Genomic DNA, 22,228 nt, shown 5'->3' with positions numbered 1-22,228 from the left:
TTGCACAAGTAATATTTAGCAGCAATAATATGAAGTGACGGAAAATATCTAAAATGGAGCAGCACTAAATAAATTTAAATTACATACATTTGGAATTTATGCAAGAAGTGGTGAAGGTCAAGGCAACCATAAAAGGTAAAAGTATCAAGTAATTATGGTAAGTATATGTGGTTTATTAATTAAGTTATATTTTCTAATAAGATATCATATATATTTATATATGATATCTATATTTTTATGAAATAAATAATTAATATAATATATAATTTTTGTCTATGGATTTGATTGTGTTTGTTCTTTTAGCATCAATGTTTTGGATCACACTGTGATCCATCATCAGGATGAGAGAATGCAAGAATGGAATAGTATGCAGATCAGGCCAAACCAAGGGGGATTAAAGGAGAAAAGGGTGCAGAAAGCGAGGTGGACTAAAGAAAATTAGAATAAAAAAGTAAACCTAGAGGGGTAGGAACAATGAAAGAATAAATAAAAAAGAAACTAAAATAATAATAAGAGCAAAAAAACATAACACCACACCTTGAAAATAAAACTAAGCAAGAGACAATCAAAATTAAAAAACAATAAATAATCTATATGCAAGCATGTGTAAAAGTATCTAAATTTAATAACCTATAAATGCAAGGGAACATATATACCTCTATGTGTGTGTGTGCCCTACATGTGAAAGCTAGAGTGTAGATATGTATAAATGATTTGATACATGTGCCCTAGGTATAAATTCTAGAGTGTGTGTGTGTATATAAATATATATACGCATGCATATATAATGTATACCCATATATATACATACATGTATGCACCTATATACGAGTACGTACCCACCCATATGTATGTGCATAAACATGCACTTATATATATATGAGTCGATATGTGTGTGTGTGTTTGCGTCTATATATATATACCACACAAAAATACATTATCTATATATATATATATATATATATATATATATATATAATTATAATAATAAGTTATATATATAAATGTGTTTGTGTGTATGTATATACCACTCAGAAGTACATTATATGTATAAATTGAATATTATAATAATAATAATATATAAAATAAACAAGAAAAAGGGGGGGGGAACAAGGTGGCAAGAAGCCATGTCACCTGAACAAGAAATAAACAAAAATGAAGAAAAAGATAATAAATAAAAATTAAAAAATAAGTTAAAAATATATATATATATAAAATAATAATAAAATAATAATATATATGTATGTATTTATATAAAATAAGTAAGAAAGAAGGAAAAAAGTTGGCAAGAAGCTACAACCCAAAAACAAGAAATCAACAAAAATGAACATTACGAAATAAATAAATAAATAATAATAATAATACCTGTATATATCTGTGTGTGTGTGTGTGTGTTTGTTAGCGTGTATATGTATACCACACAAAAAATACTATCTATATATATATATATATATATATGCACACACACAATGTTATAATAATAATATATAAAACTATAAAAAAGCAAGAAAAACAGGGGAAAAGTGGCAAGAAGCCATGTCCTAGAAACAAGAAATAAACAAGAATGAACACAAAAAAAAAAGTATAATATATATATTTATATTATGTTATAATAATATTAATTATATATATATATATATATATATATATATATATATATATATATAAGAAAAAAAGAGAAAGAAGAAAGTTGCAAGAAGCCACGACACAGAAACAAGAAATCAACAAAAATGAACATAAATAATAATAATGGTATATATGTAAGAACAAGTGGAAAATAAGTATAAGAGAGAGACGAAGCAAAGTGACCCCAAATAAGAAAGATCCTACGGAACAGCTTAGAACCGAATAAAGAAAAGGACAAGGGGGGGAGGTTGAGGGCTGGATGAGGGGAGGGGGCGAGAGGAGGAGAAAAAAAATTGGGAGAGAACCGTGAACAAAAAGGAGGAGATGCATGAAGCAGAGGAGTGCGCAAGACCCAAGAAGAAGACAAGGGAAAGAATAAAGGGACAAGGGGAGGGTGGGTGTTCAAGGAAGGTGATGACTAACCAGCGAACTCAATAATGGTTGCTAGGACTGGCTCAAGGACCACCCATCATCTCGATTGAGATTAAGGGGATGGTGGTTTATTTCAATAGCCTCCATTAACTTTCTCATGAAATAGTTATCTTCCTTGAAAAGGATTTGGGTGCTCTCTAGACAAATATGGTGTTTGATAGAAGATTAGTGCTTCGCTAAAGTATATTTTCGGACCTTGTCATGTTTAATGTCTACCATGCTCCCTAATTCTAGTCTAGAATGACCGACCCGTTTCTGCTATGTAGGGTGCAGCACAAGAGCACACAATCTTGTAGACTCCTAAGTCTAGAAGAGCGTCCTTGGAGTCCTTAAGTGGGAGAACATAGTTTGGCACCCTAGAAAGGGGCTTGAAGGCAACCTGAAGGCCCTTTTTGGATAAGATTTTGGCAATCTTTTGGGATATACCATCAACAAAAGGAAGGGCGACATTTAGGGGAGGCGGAGACACGAGAGGTTTGGGGTTGGCCTTGGCGAGATAGAAAGACTTTACTTGGTTAAGAGCCTTAGAAATTTGCCTATGAGAGTATCCATTTAACTTGAAGACTTGGCGAAGATGGGTCAAATCCTGGTTATGTTTTCATCGTCACAAATTCTATGGGTTCTTAGAGCAAGGGTCTTAAGGATGCCTACCTTTTGGCTGGGGTGATGGTGAGAGGATGAGTGGAGGTATAAATCAGTGTGGGTGGTCTTGCGATACACACATCAACCGAGGGTTCCATTTGCCTTCTTGATGAAAAGAACACCAAGGAAAGGTAAATGGTTGTCTAATTCAAGTTCCATCGTGAAGGAGATGTTAGTGGACAAGTTATTGATGTGTTGGTGGAACTCCTCAAGTTTGTCCTGACCATGTGGCCAGCATATATTTGTGTCATCCACATATCACTTCCACCATTTGGGTTTAAGGGGAAAGGAGTGGAGGGCCAACTCCTCAAATTGCTCCATATAAAGTTTGGTGATGACAGGAGAGAGTGGAGAACCCATAGCCACCCCGTCTACTTGCTCATAGAAGACATCTTGGAAGGAAAAGAAAGCGGACCTCAAACATAAATCCACTAAAGAGGCGATTTCATCACCCATCTTCCCCTTAATGATGTCAATCGAGTCAGGAATAGGCACCTTGGTGAAGAGTGAAACCATGTCGAAACTCACCAAATGTCATTTTGCTTCATCCTAATATCTTTGGTGAATTGGACGAAGTGGTTAGAATCTTTGACAAAAGTGTCAGTATTTCCCACCAACGGGGAGATAAGCTTGGCAAGATGAGAGGCCAACCAATAAGTTGGCAACCCAATGGTGTCCACAATGGGTCACAGCGGAATGCCATCTTTATGAATTTTTGGTACCCCATAGATGCGAGGGGTTACTTCTTTAGATGGTAGCAATTTTTTCTTAGTGGCCTCATCAAAGGAGGATCAGGACACAACAGCCTTGACTAGCTTGAGAATCATCGAACAAGGGTTACGAGGAAGGATTCTGAAGCTATTGGAATCGAAGAGCAAAACCTACATTTTGGCAACATAATCATGCTTGTTTATGATAATAGTGGCATTTCCTTTGTCAGCCTTTGTGATGACAATATTATTGTTAGCAACTAAATTTTTGAAGGAAAACAACTCAGCTTTGGTGAAGTCGAGTCTGGGTGGTTTGGCACGTTTGAGGGCGACAACACAATCCTGCCTAACCTCTTCGGCCAAATCAAAGGAGAGGGAATGAATAAAATTTCTTGTTGAGATCGAGCATGTTATTCATTCCCTCTCCTCTGATTTGGCCTAAGAGGTTATGCAGGGTTGTGTTGTTGCCCTCAGACGTGTGAAACCACCCAGACTCGACTTCCCCAAAGCTGAGTTGTTTGCCTTCAAAAATTTAATTGCCAACTATGATATTGTCATCACCAAGGTTGAGAAAGGAAATGCCACTGTTATCATGAACAAGCATCATTATGTTGCCAAAATGTGGGTTTTGCTTTCCGATTCCAATAGCTACAGAATCCTTCCTCGTAACCCTTGTTTGAAGATTCTCAAGCTAGTCAAGACTGTTGTGTCCAGATCCTCATTTGATGAAGCCACTAAGAAAAATTGTTGCCATCTAAAGAAGTAACCCCTTGCATCTATGGGGTGCCAAAAATTCATAAAGATGGCATCCCGCTGTGACCCATTGTGGACACCATTGGGTCGCCAACTTATTGGTTGGCCTCTCATCTTGCCAAGCTTATCTCCCCGTGGGTGGGAAATTCTAACACTTTTGTCAAAGATTTTAACCAATTCATCAAAGATGTTAGAATGGAGCAAAATGACATCTTGGTGAGTTTCGATGTGGTTTCACTCTTCACCAAGGTGCCTATTCCTGACTTGATCGACATCATTAAGGGGAAGATGGGTGATGAAATTGCCTCTTTAGTGGATTTATGTTTGAGGTCCACTTTCTTTTCCTTCCAAGATGTCTTCTATGAGCAAGTAGACAGGATGGGTATGGGTTCTCCCCTCTCCCCTATCATCGCCAACCTTTATATGGAGCAATTGGAGGAGTTGGCCCTCCACTCCTTTCCCCTTAAACCCAAATGGTGAAAGCGATATGTGGATGACACAAATGTATGCTGGCCACATGGTCAGGACAAACTTGAGGAGCTCCACCAGCACACCAATAACTTGTCCACTAACATCTCCTTCACAATGGAACTTGAGTCAAACAACCATTTACCTTTCCTTGATGTTCTTCTCATCAAGAAGGTAGATGGAACCCCTCAGTCGATGTGTGTATCGCAAGACCTCCCACACTGATTTATACCTCCACTCATCCTCTCACCATCACCCCAACCAAAAGGTAGGCATCCTTAAGACCCTTGCTCTAAGAGCCCATAGAATTTGTGATGATGACAACTTAAACTAGGAGTTGACCCATCTTCACCAAGTCTTCAAGTTAAATGGATACTCTTATAGGCAAATTTCTAAGGCTCTTAACCAAGCCAAGTCTTTCTATCTCCCCAGTGCCAACCCCAAACCTCTCGTGTCTCCGCCTCCCCTGAATGTCGCCCTTCCTTTTGTTGATGGTATATCCCAAAAGATTGCCAAAATCTTATCCAAAAAGGGCCTTTGGGTTTCCTTCAAGCCCCTTTGTAGGGTGCGAAACTATGTTCCCCCGCTTAAGGACTCCAAGGACGCTCTTCTAGACTCAGTAGTCTACAAGATTGTGTTCTCTTGTGGTGGAATCTACATAGGAGAAACAGGTCGCTCATTCCAAACTAGAATTAGGCAGCATAGTGTAGACATCATACATGACAGGGTCCAAAAATTTTCTTTAGCGGAGCACTCATCTTCTACCAAACACCATATTTGTCTAGAGAGCACCCAAATCCTTTTCAAGGAAGATAACTATTTCAAGAGAAAGGTAATGGAGGCTATTGAAATAAACCACCATCCCCTTAATCTCAATCGAGACGATGGGTGGTCCTTGAGCTAGTCCTGACAACCATTATTAAGTTCACTGGATAGTCGTCACCTTCCTTGAACCCCCCAGTCCCTTTATCCTTTCACTTGTCTTCTTCTTGGGTCTTGCATGCTCCTCTGCTTCATGTGTCTCCTCCTTTTTTGTCACGGTTCTCTCCCAGTTTCTATTCTCCTCCTCTCGCCCCCTCCCCTCATCCAGCCCTCAACTTCCCCCCCTTGTCCTTTTCTTTACTCGGTTCTAAGCTGTTCCATAGGATCTTTCTTATTTGGGGTCGCTTCGCTTCGTCTCTTTCTCTTATTCTTATTTTTTGCTTGTTCTTACATATATATGTCATTATTATTATTATTTATGTTCATTTTTGTTGATTTCTTGTTTTTGTGTTGTGGCTTCTCACAACTTTTTTTTTTCTTATTATAAATATATATATTATTATTATAACATTATATATATATATATATATATATATATATATATATATATATATATATATATATATATATATATATATATATATATATATATATATATATATATTCTTGTTTATTTCTTGTTTCTGAGACGTGGCTTCTTGCCACTTTTCCCCTCATTTTTCTTGCTTTTTTATAGTTTTATATATTATTATTATTATAATAACATTGTATATATATATTGTATTTTTTGTGTGGAATACATATACACACCAACAAACATATATATATATATACACAGGTATTATTATTATTATTTATTTATTTAATTTTTTAATTTCTTAATGTTCATTTTTTTTGATTTGTTGTTTTTGGGTCGTGGCTTCTTGCCAACTTTTTTCCTTCTTTCTTACTTATTTTATATACATACATATATATTATTATTATTTTTATTATTATTTTATATATATATTACTTATTTTTTAATTTTTATTTATTATCTTTTTGTTCATTTTTGTTTATTTCTTGTTCAGGTGACATGGCTTCTTGCCACCTCATTCCCCCCTTTTTTCTTGCTTATTTTATATATTATTATTATATTCTATTTATGCATATAATGTACTTCTAAGTGATATATATATGCACACAAACACATTTATATATATAACTTATTAGTATAATATAATATATATATATATATACATATATAATGTATTTTTGTGTGGTATATATACACGCAAACACACACACACACATATCTACTCATATATATAAGTGCATGTTTATGCACATACATATGGGTGGGTACATACTCGTATATAGGTGAATACACATGTATATATATGGGTATACATTATATATGCATGTGTACATATATTTATACACACACACACACATACTCTAGGATTTATACATAGGGCACATGTATCGAATCATTTATACATATCTACACGCTTTCACATGTAGGGCGCGCACACACACACACACACAGGTATATATGCTCCCTTGCATTTATAGGGTTTTAAATTTAGATACTTTTACACATGCTTGCATATATATTATTTATTATTTTTTAATTTTGATTCTGTCTCTTGCTTAGTTTTATTTTCAAGGTGTGGTGTTATGTTTTTTAGCTCTTATCATTATTTTAGTTTCATTTTTTTTTATTCTTTCATTGTTCCTACCCCTGTAGGTTTACTTCTTTATTCTAATTTTCTCTAGTCCACCTCGCTTTCTACACCCTTTTCTCCTTTAACCCACCTTGGTCTGGCCTGATCTGCATACTATTCCATTCTTGCATTCTCTCATCCTAATGATGGATCACAGAGTGTGATCGGAAACATTGATGCTAGAAAAACAAACACAATTGAATCTAGAAGCAAAAATTAAGTTTCTAATGGATTGTGGAAATCTAATAAGATTAATTAATATAATGTTTTTAGATCATAATAGATATTTGTAATATTATATGAATATAATTTTAATGATTAATAGGATATGTTTATAATTAATAAGGCAAGACCCTTTTTGAAGGGATTACAAGAGGAATTAAAGATAGATTAGATATGTATAATCTATAGGAATATATATAATAAAAATCAATGATTAATATCATAAAAGAAATTACTTGTGCATTTATAATAGAATAAATAATTGAATGGACACTATATCATGATCCAAGTATAAACTTGGTGGAGGACATTCAATATGAATGTCATATTATGATTCAAGTGCACTTATTGGAGGGCATTCATTGTCAATGTCCTAGTACCATCCAATAACTTGGTGGAGAACATTCATTATGAATGTTAATCATTTCAAATTAGACAACTTATTAAAGATATGAAATATTTAATTATATTTATCATTAACTTACCAATTTCTTGTAATAATTATCATCCCAAACTAACCCTACTAGTGGGACATTACAAAAGAATATTGGTAATACCCTTTTCAAAATCTCTCAACTTCTTGCTTACCTTGAGTTGATCCAAGGAATGGTTAGAAGGGGAAGCCTTCCCTTTAAGGTAAGAGAGACTTTGTCTCACACACTGTGGCTGGTCTACTTATATTGTGACTGAATTTTACCCAAACTATCAGTTGCAAAATATCCACCCAACAAAAAACATCTGCGATTTTAGAAAGTTTTCCGACAAACTTTCCTACGAATAGATTTATTGTACTTTTTAAAATTGCAATCTAATTCAGTCAATTGCTAAAAGTATAAAAACTTAATGTTATGCTAGATGCCATTTGATTATTAAAATTGTGCGTTTGTTTCATACTATTAATGGATTTCAAATGTCAAATCTAGAATTCATTGTTTAACACCATTTTGTAGCCTTCTATCAGAGTTTAAGGGTTTTGGGAAAAGGATTGATAAATCTAGGATTTATATGTGGTTTTTCCTTTTTATAAGATAATATTTTCTCTACAATGTTCCCTTTTTGTATGCTATAAATCTTGTGCACTAGTGTTATTTTTTGTTTAACTTTGTTTCATCTTTGTGCATAAATTCTTGTTCTCTATACTGTCTTCTGAAATTTTAGAAAAGCAAAAAGCTCATTGCAAAATGTGTTTAGTATCTTTCTAGACAAAGTCTTATACAATGACTAAAAGTACTACACGACATGATTGCTTTTTCTGTACTTTTATAACATCTTAATATTTATTTGACGGTAACCAAGTTCGTTGAAGGATTTGACAAATAATTATTTGCAAAATTTGAAGGTTATATAAAAAATAAAATAAAATCTATTTGGCGTTAAAAATTGTAACTGAAACTAGGAGAAATTTTTTTTTCTTATAGATGAGATAGTTATTGACATCATTTTTCCTGTTGGATGACAGCTAAGATGATCCCACTTTTCTATTTGTTTGCTGGTGGTCCTATTGGATCGGGAAAGCAATGGTAAGATCTCTATTCTAAACGTTATCACAATGTTTATTTGTTAATAGTATTATGCATTCATTAATAATAAATATTTTAAATGAATATCTATATTTAATGCTTAGAAGAAAGATATAACCAAACTACATGTTTGTATTTTAATTTTTCTCTTTATGGACACTACAAACAATGACATATAATGATAACCCTTCCTTCAAATTTGAAGGGAAGCTGCCTTGTAACTAAAAACTAAACTAAACCCTTGAATTTATTGAATTGACCTTTAGCTTCCAAAAATGCTCAAAATATCTTTTTTAATTTTAGTACACAAAAGAAAACAGAGTAAAAAAAAACATCCCTCCTTTTTTCTGAAGTATGGGAAAGGGATGCTATAGATCTACACAAATGAGAGATTTTACGATATTCCAACTCAAACAAGTGACCTAATTTATGATAAAAAACTCACAAATGCACACACAAAGACACTTTATTTCTGGCTAAAAGAAGGCATCAAGAATGTGGACAGAAAAGAATTGGAATTATAACACAAACAAGATCCTAGCAATCAAATAAAGGAAATCTCAAAACTATGATACAGTCCTATAATGGGCACAAGGTGATTGATTGATGATGCCATTCTTTATGGTGATAGAACCTATCTTGTTCTATTGTAAAAAATGAAGGATAAGATCTTAAGAGCTTTCCATGACACACCTTTGGAAAGATACCTAGGTTATTTAAAAAAATATTAGCAAGTCAAAGAATGTTTTCTTGGAATGGATTTAAGGATGGTGTCCATAGCATATATGAGAATGTTTAGACTGATAGTAGAATAAGTTAAAGCCTACTTTGGAGGTGTTTTGTAGACCCTATCTATTTTTTTATGAAAATAAATGGGAAAGTATCTCGGTGGACTTCACCATCGGCTTTCTATGAGTTTAGGGTAAGGATTGCATTTTTATAGTGGTGGACAAATTAACCAGAATTTCTAATACCTACGCTATATTCTTAGAACATAAGTCACTTCAAGTTGTTGAGTTGTTTTCAAAGACCTATTTAGCCTATATGGGTTGCCAAGAAGCAAAGCCAATGATTAGGACAATAGATTTCCCAGCATGTTTTGTAGGAACATTTTGGGTCGATTGATACTAAGTTGATTCCTAGCACTGTATATCATCCACAAAAAAATGGGCAAACTGAAATTGTAAACTAATGTTTAATGGCTATCAATGAAAATCATGTGGCAGGGCAACAAAAAACTTCAAATCATGTGATAGGGCAACAAAAACCTTAGATTTTGTTGTAGGCCATCCACAAAACACTCGAAAATAAATGATTTGCAGTAGTTAATGTTCCCAGATCTGAGTCTCCAACACTAATATTGTCCTCAATTTAGCCTCTGAAACTGATGATTTTTTGAAACTTAGAGTAAACAATGTGCTAGGCATAGTTGAAAACCTAAGACTTGGCAACAACTTCGTTAGCCCAATTTTTTAATTTAAATTTTACTCCCCAAAAACAAACATATACACTAGATTTGTAGAACATACATTGATTTGAGATTTTCATTATATCTAAATAAAAGTTTTGAGTTAAATATATAGCAATTAGAATTTAGCGAATCAGCATAGAGCCAAATACCAAAAAACAAGTGTAGCATCTGAATAAATTTGAGCTCAATACATGCCCGATGGTTGAGCTAGTGAATGGACTTGGAGTGAAATGTCATTATTGTTAGTTTGAGTAGCTTGGACAGTTGTTCATCCTCATGTGATTAATTAGCAAATATTTGTTAATTAATTGACTCCTAAAGCAACTAGTAACCTATTGGTTAGGTTGTTTTAATAAAGAAGCAACTAGAAACTTTTTGGTTAGGTTGTTATCGAGAAGCAACTAGAAACCTCTTGGTTAGGTAGTATAAAAGGGGGGTCAAGGGAGGCATTTGGTGAACAGAGGAACACAAGGAGTTGTAGAAGCATTTGTATTGTTAGCAAATGAGTTTGCAGTGATAGCAAATAGTCTTGCAGTGTTAGCAAGGGCGCGGTGATAGCATTGAGAATAGCAATGGAGAATATCAGCAAGAGAAATTAGGAGGTTGTCTGAATTCTGCTAGTGAGAAGCAAAGAATTTTGTATCTCTTGAATTGCTGAAGATAATATATTTTCCATCTGCAAAACTAGTTTTCCCTTAGGGGTTTTTCCAGGGATGATTTGTCCGAAAATATTGTCTTCTTTGTGTTGTGAATTTCTTTCCTATTTTATTGGTGAAGTTGTAGTTGTGTTATTTTTTGATATTAGCTGTGAATTTATTTTCGACAATTTAATAATCGCTTACGATAGGAGATTAATAATTAATGACTGCAATAGTGTTAATTTTCACATTGTATCAAAGCGATGTTGAGGGTAGAAGAGTTTTGCCCTAGGAAAGAAATTAAGGGTTTATACAACCTAGTGTGATCTCTACAAAATTATTATTGCTTTAATCCCTTGAGATGACTTCAACTAGTTTGAGAGATCAGGATAGATTCGATGGTGCCTCAGATTTTGGTGTCTAGAAGGCCAAAATTTCTTTATTGCTAGAAGAGAATGGTATCAAGGATTATGTTACCAATGTTGTAGTTGTACCGACGGATGTGACATAGCTTGCATCATATAAGAAGGACAACGCCAAGGCAAAGAGGATTATCCTTGATAGTGTCAAGGATCATATTGTTCCACATAGCTCAGAGCTAGACATGGCGAAGAAGATGTGGGATGCCATTTTGAATTTGTACCAAAATGCTACCACCAACAGGAAGATGATTCTCAGAGAGAAGTTGAAGAATACCCGGATGAACCAAGGAGAAGATGTTACAAGTTACTTTACCAGGCTTAGATTTGTCAAGGACAAGTTAGTAGCAGTTGGAGATAGTCTTGATGATGACGAGCTAGTGAGAATAGCCCTAAATGGGTTTTCTAAATAGTGGAGTATCTTTGTTCAAGTTGTCAATGGATGAGATACCTTACTGAGTTGGGATCAACTATGGATTGATTTCACTTAGGAGGAGTTTAGACTAAGGCTTGTCAATGGGGCCAACAAGAGTTAGAAAAGTGAAGTGGAATAGTAAAACATTGCCCTAGCGGGGAAAGGGAAAGCAAAGAAGGGGTCTAGCAAAGAATTGAAATCACAAAGTGAGAAGAAGGACCTTTCTAAGGTCAAGTGCTTTGGATGTCACAAGTATGGTCATTATGGTGATTGCCCAAAAAGGAAGAAGGAAAAGAAGTAGGTGGCAACTTCAGCAAGTGCAGAAAAAGTCTACAATAGACTGGAAGACGAGTTTGCACTTATAGCTTGTATGGTGAGCTCAACCTCATAAAGTATTTGGTATATAGATAGTGGGGCATCATTTCATATGATAGGAGTAAGGGAGTAATTCTCTAGTTATAAGGAGGAGAACACCAATATCCAAATTTCTATGGGAAACTTGTCCAAACTCAACCCAGTTGGGAAAGGAACTGTTAAGTGTCAGAGGGAGAATGGAAAGATAATTTTAGTTCATGATGTATTGCATGCGCCAGGATTAAGTATGAATTTGATTTCTATATCCGTTCTTCAGGATAGGGGGTATAATGTACTCTGTAGAGGGACACGTGTTGATTAAGCACAAGGATTGGAAATCACCCATAACTATTAGAGTTAGGAGTGGTCGACTTTATAGGTTGCAGTTTGATACTCCTAAGACACTCATGAGCAGTTGTAATCCTAGAGATCTTGGAGAGCTATGGCACAGGAGGATGGGCCATATTCATCATGGAGCACTCAAATTGCTTCATGAGACAGTGATAGGTGTTCCAAAAGTGAGCACAGAGCATGATGAGGTATGTAAAGGATGCGTGTTGGGGAAGTTTGCGAAAGCATCTTTTCCAAAGAGTGACACCAAATCTGAAGGTGTTCTTGATCTAGTACATTCAAATGTATGTGGACCGATATTGACAAAGTCTATTAGAGTATATGAGTACTATGTTACTTTTATCGATGATTTCTGTAGGAAGACCTGGATATACTTCTTGAAGACCAAGGATGAGGTTTTCAGTTGGTTCCAAGAGTTCAAGGCTCTAGTGGAGAACTTGACAAGAAGACAAAGTTTTTTCGGTCAAACAATGGAGGCAAGTACAAAGGAAATAACTTCCAAGAGTTCTGTAGGAGGGAAGGAATCAAGAGAGAGTGGACTGTTCCTTACAATCCCGAACAGAATGGAGTTGCTGAGAGGAAGAACCGTTCTATATCAGAGGCAATAAGAGCTATGCTACATGACTAGGATATGCCTAGGTACTTATGGGTAGAAGCATGTAGTACAACAATCTACATTCAGAATAGGATTCCACATAAGGTACTAGGGAGGATGATACCAAAGGAAGCTTTCACAGGAAAGAAGCCTAATATCAGCCATTTCAGAATATTTGGGAGTTTGGCATATTGTCATATTCTAGGTGATACACATACCAAGTTAGATCAAACTGCAGAGAGAGGGTACTTTGTTGGGTATAGTGAAACCTCGAAGACATAAGATTTTTATCCCCGGCACCAGAAGAATTATTGGCAAACGTGATGTTAAGTTCATGGAGGACAAGGCATTTAGAAGGTCCAGAGATTTGCCAGTAGATGATCAGAGTGAGTGGCCAACAGAAGCTCCAAGGCCTAGTCAAGGGCAACAAAGCACAAGTACAGTTACAAGTTTACGCTTAGGTGGTGAAGATTCACAGAGCATAGAGCAACAGGAAATGCATTTAGAAGACTTAGAGGTTGATATTTCATCCTCTACAGTTGGCAGCAGGAGCTGTGAGGTTCAAGAGACATTAAGGGACACTTAGGAGTTTGTGGGAGCTCCTAGGAAGAGTACTAGATAGCGGAGACAAGAAGCCAAGTTCAATGACTATGTGGCATTAGTTAGTCAGTTGGTAGATAGTGAGCCTTCTAGCTATCAGGAGGTTGTAGAGCATCAGGTATGGCGAGATGCTATGGTTGAGGAGTATTCCTCAATTATGTAGAATGAGTGTGGGAGGTAGTTCTTAGACCAATAGGTAGGGCAGTTGTTAGATCATGCTAGATCTATAAGATAAAGCATAGTGCAGATAGTAGCATCAAGAAATACAAGGCAAGGTTCGTGGCCAAGGGGTTCTCTCAAAAGGAGAGAATAGACTACGAGAAGACATTTTCTCCAATGGCCAGATATACTTCTATATGAGTTGTGATCTCATTTGCAGCACAGATGGGATGGCAGATCCATCAAATGGATGTCAAGGCAACATTCCTTAATGGTGAGATAAAGGAGGAGGTATACATAAAGCAACCAGAAGGCTTTGTAGCACACATCAAAGAGACCTATGTGTGCAGATTGAAGAGAGCATTGTATGGACTCAAGCAGGCTCTTAGAGCATGGTATGAATGCATTGATACATATGTAACGTTCTGTGCTAGTAATGCATTGTATAAAACACTATTAGCAAATTATTTGGTACTAATGGCAGTCTATGTGTTCCTGAATGGGGTCCGTACGATGTGGAGGCTATCCTAGAAGGATGTTGTACAGTAAAGAATCAAGGGATGTGTAGGTGGAAGTACAGATTGAAGACTGTACAATGACAGGTGGAGGGATGTTGTATGATGAGGTTATGAGGGTGGGAGTGAAGGTACAGTGGCAACAATTTGGAGGCTGTATGTTGTGAATAAAGAGGCCGTATGGTGTGGGTAGGGAGAGTTGTACGGTGGCTTAAGGAGGGTCATATGGTGGTGATGGAGGGTTGGTAAATGAGGTGAGTTCCAAGATGGTCATACGTTGGACAGATGGAGGATGGAGGGGAAGTACGGTGGTGTGGGAAGATGGTAAGAGTGAAGGCCGTATGAGCAATGAGGAAGCCGTATATAAATGTCCAAACGTCATGTGTTTAAGTATTTGCGCCACAGAAAATGCAATCTTGTTCCTATATTAGTATATTCAAACACAATAATAGAAAACTTGAATACGAACAATCCTTCAATTAATATGTGCTGAAAGATGATGCTCCGATTTGCCAAATACGAGCGAAGTGTTATAGGCTATGGAATAGGGTGAGGGTTGAGTCCCACCGAAACCAGAATATCCAAGTAGGGAAAATCTTTCACTTTTGAAATGGCAAACAACAGAGAATCCCAACTAGAATTTGCAGTACAAAGAAATAATCCAAAATGCATACCTAAAACTACCTACAATCCGTGCTTAAATACCCGTCGGAAAAACTTTCCGAGCGTGTACAAAGATAGCCGACGGCAACAGAAACTACGAAAACAAAACAAAAATGGGTCTGAAATATATTAAATCAATCGGCCTATTAACAATAGTTTGATAAATGACTTATTTTATAATAGGAACATTACAACATACTTACAGGAAATGGGCTTTGTGAAGAGTGAAGTGGATGCTAACCTGTACTACTTGGTGGTTGGGGGTGAGGTTCTCATTCTTGTTCTTTATGTGGACAACCTATTTCTTATAGGTGCACTAGGGTTCATAGAAGACTACAAGAGGGATTTTGCAGAAGAGTTTGAGATGAAGGATTTGGGACTCATGCACTACTTTCTAGGCATGGAGGTGTGGCAAACAAATGGAGAGATTTTTCTTGGTCAAGGGAAATATTGTATTGAAATTTTGAAGAGATTTGGGATGGAGGATTGCAAAGCCATGTCTACACCCATGGTCAAGAATTGGAGGAAGGTAGATACATCTAAGGAGAAGGATGTAGATCCCACCTTGTACAAACAGTTGATTGGTTTGCTTATGTACTTGGTCAACAATAGGCCAGATATTGCATTTGCAGTGAACTCAGTTAGTTGAGGGTTGAACCAAAGACAGTGCATTGGATAGTAGCCAAGCATGTATTGTGTTACTTGCATGGTACATTTGAGTATGGGATCAGATATGTTTGAGGTAAAGGTATCAAGTTGATGGGCTATACTGATGATGATTGGGTAGGAAGTACAACAGACAAAAGGTACACTTCAAGGCGTTGTTTCAGTTTGGGATCAAGAGTTGTATCTTGGTTCAGCAGGAAGTAGAAATCTGTGGCTTTGAGTTCAGCAGGAGCAGAATACATAGTAGCTAGCATGGCGACATGTGAAGCTATATGGCTTTAGAAGTTGGTAGTAGCCTTGTTTGGTCAGAAGGTTGAGACTACTGTGATACACTACAACAATTAGAGTTGCATCAAGTTGTTTGAGAATCTAGTATTTCATGATAGGTCTAAACATATAGACATCAGATATCACTTCATCAGAAATTGTGTACAATGGGGTGTTGTTCAACTATAGTACATACCTACAAAGGAGTAGGTAGCAGACATTCTGACTAAGGCATTGGGGAAGGCGAAATTCATCTTCTTCAGAGATAAGTTGTTTGTCATGCATAAAAACTTCCTCACTAAGAGGGAGTGTTAGTTTAGGTAGCTTGGATAGTTGTTCATGCTTATGTGATTAATTAGCAAATATTTGTTAATTAATTGACTCCTAGAAGCGACTAGTAACCTATTGGTTAGGTTGTTTTAATCAAGAAGCAACTAGAAACTTCTTGGTTAGGTTATTATCAAGAAGCAACTAGGAACTTCTTGGTTAGGTTGTCCTGATCAGGAAGCAACTAGAAATCTCTTGGTTAGGTAGTATAAAAGGGGGGTCAAGGGAGGCATTTGGTGAACAAAGGAACACAAGGAGTTGTAGAAGGATTTGCAATGTTAGCAAATGAGTTTGTAGTGATAGCAAACAATCTTGTAGTGTTAACAAGGGTGTAGTGATAGCAGTGGGGAATATTAGCAAGAGAAATTAGGAGGTTGTCTGAATTTTGCCAGTGAGAGGCAAGAAATTTTGTATCTCTTGATTTGCTGAAGATAATATATTTTCCATCTGCAGAACTGGTTTTCGCTCAGGGGTTTTTCCAGGGACGATTTGTCTAAAAATATTGTGTTCTTTGTGTTGTGAATTTCTTTCCTATTTTATTGGTGAAGTTGTAGTTATGTTATTTTTCAATATTAGTTGTGAATTTATTTTTGGCAGTTTAATAATCGTTGACAATAGGAGATTAATAATTAGTGACTGCAATAGTGATAATTTTAACAATTATTCCCTCATAAGTCCAACATAGTAAAAAAACTACAACCAACAAATATTGTCTATTAAGTTTTAATGCCCCCATTTTCACTGTTCTGTCTTAGTGCAGTTGATGTTGGCTTTTGGGGGTTTTCCAAATGCACTAGTGAGCTCAGATGGATTTATGAAAGATGAATGGCATATTCTGTAGTGATTTCAGACAACCGGTCCAAGACTTGTTGTCTTTAGTAGTGACCATTTTTTAGCACTTACTACTTATACTAAGTTTCAGTATGTCTCATATTAGGTTAGTTTGGTGTTTAGACATTCTTTTTAGTAAATGCCTATTTTTTAGCAGTTGGGCCAGCCTCTATTTCCCTAGAATTGAAATGTCATCCTTGGATGTTGGGTGAAGTTGAATATTGTGAAAAGAAATATATTTTGACTTTAATGAATTATACTCCTTGGCCTAGTTGCACAATGCTGTTTTAAAATGGGGCCCTTTTATGTCCTTATGTCAGGCTTAATTAGGAAGAAATGCTTTATCCTACATGGAACGTTGAAAAGAGTGGAACCTTTTGAGAATGTTATAAATGAAACCTTGTGGGGTTCATTTGGCAGATTTTTCTAGTTGGAAAATTTGGAGATATTATGAGTTCTTTGGAGAGTTCATTTCAATGGCTTTTGAGTACAGAAACCTTCAAAGCTAACGATCTCTATGCTGTTGCAAGATACAGTCTAGAGATTTAGTTTGGTGCTTGCATGACTGTTATGATCTTTGTGCACATTATAGTTATATACCAATTCTAGTTTATTAATAGCATTTGATTGCAAGTTTGAAGGCACTATTTGAGGAATAGAAAGAGCTAGTGATTGAGACACGCTCCTTAGTGGCCATACTGTATCAGCTACAAAGGAAAGTTTTTTTTGACACATTCAAAGGAGAGACCAATTTTCACTTGTGGTTATTTTCAAAGAGGACTTAAGCTGCTAGGCATGACTTCTCCATATGTGACATGTATGTTTGATGCATATTTGAATTTTTAGCTTAAAAAACCTTCTCCGAGGAATTGCTCAACCTTGGTATTGGTACATGGGGTGTTAGTGGTGACTGTTTTTCCTTCCTCTGGTCTGCAAATCATCTTTCTAGGAGGCGTCTAGGTTTCCCAAAATAATTCTAGAAGTGTTTATCAGCATGATGTGTCTCACTATTTTGTTTTCTTTCACCATTTTTTTTTTCATATAGAGGACTTCTGAGTTTCTTCTCCCGAATATTGGAAGCTGGGTTTTGTGGATCACAAATAGTGATATGCCTCAAATTTCATAAAAAATCTGTAGTTACTTTGTGTGAGTAGTGTGTACTGATTTTGAGCACCTTTCATAAACATTAGCAGCAAGAAAACACATGTATCCTGATGGTACTCTCGCTCAGTCTATTTTCCTAAGTGTATACTTAATCATAACATCCAGGTTGAATGTCAAATCATTTTGATTTGTGAATATAAGTTTGTATGATTTATGTTTTCAGTCTAGATGATGATTATGTTCCTTTCCGTTGACATGTAATTGGTATGAGTGAACAAACCAAACCAGATCAGATTGTTGCTTGTTTTTAATTGGTCTTAAAACAATGTATGCTAAATCTCTTCAATAGGAAAAATAAAATAAAATCAGGGGTGGTTATTACATAAGTTCAAGTTTTAGAATTAATGAACGCTAGAAATAAAAAATTGTGTCTACGACTAAAGCTCGAAGGGGATTCTTTGTGTTGGATGGGTGGTGCTGAAGTATTGGCACCATCCTCAACAAGTGCCTCATGCTAGAAATAGGGAATACTGAGAGGAAAGGCAGGGAGGGGGTGCGAATCAGTATTCCGACACTTTTTGCTCAACTTTGCATTTCAGCAATTAACCATATACATGCATAAACAAATAAACTAAAAATTAAAGAGCATATCACCAAAAAACTCATAACATTTGTTATGGATGGTAACCACATAATGATGCACTAATCAACAATACCCTGTTAAGAGTGTTGACCCTATTAGGAGTGATTACATACATTTTAGTACACCTGTCCTTGTTAGAGGCCTTATCCATTTTAGGAGTCGTAATATGAAAGGAGCTCACTGCTCATACAATGAATACAATCTATATATGAGATATGGATACTGTACCAAAACTGACTTTATTGATATCTTCAATACCTGATTAGTCTTTCGTGTGTTCTTCGCTTACGATCATACACATATAACCTCTAATCTGCTCTGATCCTCAAATCATACACATATCAATATATACAAAGTTGTTTGCATAAAATAACCATACTGTAGCATAATCATATATATCTTCATATAGCAAAATGTCTTCTTATATACCCTGTTTTCTTTTCTCTGTCCAGTTGGCCTGAATAATAAAACATGTAACACATCCAAAACTTGTTATCACAGTCTACTAAGTGAGGGTAAACATCTAGGATGTCGTCCCTTCATTACGAAGTTCTTGAATTGTCAAGGCAATTTAATTCCATAGCCTAATCATCCGTTCTTTACCATATATTATGGATTTGCGATAACACACTGCCTTCGTATTATTCACCCAAAACTTATTCCAATTGACATACTAACATTAGCAAACATAGGAATATTATATATACTCACTATTTTACCATATACCGAAATTGTGGCCCTATATCTGCTCCCAGTGAAGCTTGTTGACTAAAACTGTACAACTGTTCACATTTTTTCCTTGTTATACTTAGACAATTTCTTCACATATCAAACCAAAACATTATCCTTACAGTAAGAGACTTTATTTTATAACAGTATTGCCATAAATGTCAACATCTATCCATCCATATTAGCCAACTTGCCAACAATCTTCCCCCTTGGCACTGATGGCAAGACTTAGTTGAATATTTGCTAAGTGTCAAAATTATGAAAAACTTCATACACAAAACTTTTATCTTTTAATCTTTCCACTGAGACATACGTACATATCTTAATAATTCCTCCTTATTGCCTAGCTTCCCCTTTATACATATTCACTTCCCCTTTGTATATATTTTTTACTAATTATTACTCTAACATCAATGGTAAGGGTGAGTGACCTATTTACAAGTCAAAATTGTAGCGCCAACTGTCTTAATGTACATACCTCATGACATTTGCAAAATTTATTCTCAGAGTCGGAAACGTTGTATCTCAAGTCTTTTTCATTGTCTCTGCCACTTAGATAACTCCAATATAGCTTATGCTGCTATCTCTGCTCCATTGAGGTCAAGTGGACTAAATGACTCATGAGTCTTCTTCGAAGACTCCAATACTTCTAGTGCTTTCTACAAAATATCTAACTCGGGGGTCAATAAACTTTGCAATAAGGTAAACCTCCCCAATAATCTACCCCTTTCTCTTCACAGTATACCAATAGCATCATAGGTTTTGCTAACTGCCTTGTCCATATCTATGACACTCATTTATTTGTGCTAAAATTTGGTAGCTATCTATTCTAGCTTCTCTTATTCCTTCTTTATGTACTTGGTTACATCTTCAACATATTTGGTTGACCTTGTCCAAGCAATGTAGACCTTCTTTCCTTGCTAAATACATTCTCTAATGTCTTTTGTACATTCATCATTAACTTGAATATCATTGGCAATGTTCGCACATACTTTGTGAAATTGTTCTATCTCACATTGCATCTCTGCTCTAACTTTAGCTATTTCTAACAATAAGGGATATTGTGTGTCAATCTCTTCTATTACCTTGCTCAGGTTCTCTGCAATATTGTTGCCTTGAAGTGATGTTGAAGCTGGTGAAGTTCTTTGCAATCTGTCCAAAGCTTGCTCTACAATCTTCACATGCTTCTCCGATTTCTTCTCTAATTGTTCCTTTGCTTTAACATATGCATATAAAGCTATTTGCATGAGTGCATCCTCATCCATGTCTTTCTTACTATCTTTGTGATATTTTGGCTCAGATTACTTGCCAACAATGCTTGAGATGAAGTGGTAGGTGTGGCAATCACCTTCTCCTTCTCAACAGTAATGTTTTTCTGAATGTCTACTCTTTGAACTGGTGAAGTAGACTGAATTTCCACTTATGTATTAACATGTACTATGGGCATAGATCTCATCACAATCTGATCAACATTGATAACCTTTTGTTCTTGGTCCTCTTCTTTGTTCTGATCTTCTTCATCAACATCATCAATATGACCTGCCATTTCTACCGCTTTAGTCATGATTTCTCCAATGTTTGTTGTATTAATCAAATTGTCCTCCAGTGAACCTCTTTCTTGCTCTTTTTCATCTCGTGTAGCATCCAAAGTAAGTGGAATGCCACTTACAAAGAAGTCAAGTTGTTTCACTATGCTGAAAAACTGATTAATATCATTTGTCTCATCAATAGTTTTCACCATAGGTTCTCTGTTAGTAATACCAACTAATCTTCTCATAGATTAAGTAGCATGTGATTTCCTTGAACTTGGTCCATTTAACACTTCAAACAGTGTTCTCTCTGTTTCTTCTGAAATTTCATCATACATACCAGCCATTATTTTCAATAATCTCATCTTAGGCCTTGCCTTTTCCAAAAATGTCATGCAACTCATCATATGTTAAGTGTGCATAGCTTGCACAACTTATTCTCTTTGATTTCCTTGTCTTCCTCAAATACTCTCAGTCATCTCTAATCCAACTTATCAAATACATGATAAGGGATACTACCCTTGATCTCTACAAGATTTCTCTTGAATTTTTTTACAAATACTTGATAACAGAATTCTCAATCACACCTTGATCATCATCATTATATCTCCAATAGTATTTTTGAATCTGGTTTAACTTATCATCATGCTCTATCCTTTGAGTGATCCTTTTAACATCAGGTTTCCATTTTCTCCTTTCAACTTCAACATTTATTTGTGGCTCCTCAAGTGTGATAGTACCAATAGGCTCTTCATTTGTTTGCTTAGCTTTCTCTGTTTTCTTTTCTTTTTTTGGCTTTTTCTTTTCTGTGATCATGGGTTTCTTTGAGTTAGGGCCTTGGACCTTTGCCTTGTAGTCCTCTTAGGCTCATTCATCACTTACCTCTCTGACTTTGTTAATGGAGGAGTCCTTGTAAACCTCCTAGGTGCATCATGAGGTTTATGTGTAACCTCAACTATTGTAATCTCAACATTAGGAACATCCTGTACATTTGCTTCCTTTGTTACTGCCTCTTTTGCAAGTGCATTGCCTGTACCTTCTAGCTTGGTCTTTGAAGGGACTTTACTAGATTTTTTGATCTCATCCCATTCTTCCTTTGTGATTCCTTCTT

At 35.7% G+C, this 22,228-nt stretch overlaps 1 protein-coding gene across 1 annotated transcript in view; it reads left to right on the top strand.

The window, feature by feature from the left end:
- Positions 1 to 22,228, top strand: part of SULA (NAD(P)-binding Rossmann-fold superfamily protein) — a 222,543-nt gene that overhangs the window by 180,753 nt on the left and 19,562 nt on the right. Inside the window, exon 9 of the mRNA XM_089792284.1 lies at positions 8,781 to 8,841. Within this exon, the coding sequence (XP_089648410.1) occupies positions 8,781 to 8,841 (61 nt within the window). The remainder of the gene's footprint in view (positions 1 to 8,780; positions 8,842 to 22,228) is intronic.

This window comes from Cupressus sempervirens, chromosome 7, assembly GCF_028749045.1.
Source record: "Cupressus sempervirens isolate cs-2001-9-10 chromosome 7, ASM2874904v1, whole genome shotgun sequence".
Classification (NCBI taxonomy): Eukaryota; Viridiplantae; Streptophyta; class Pinopsida; order Cupressales; family Cupressaceae; genus Cupressus; species Cupressus sempervirens.
Note: the sequence above shows the minus strand (reverse complement) of the source record. Positions and strands in the feature narration are given on the sequence as shown.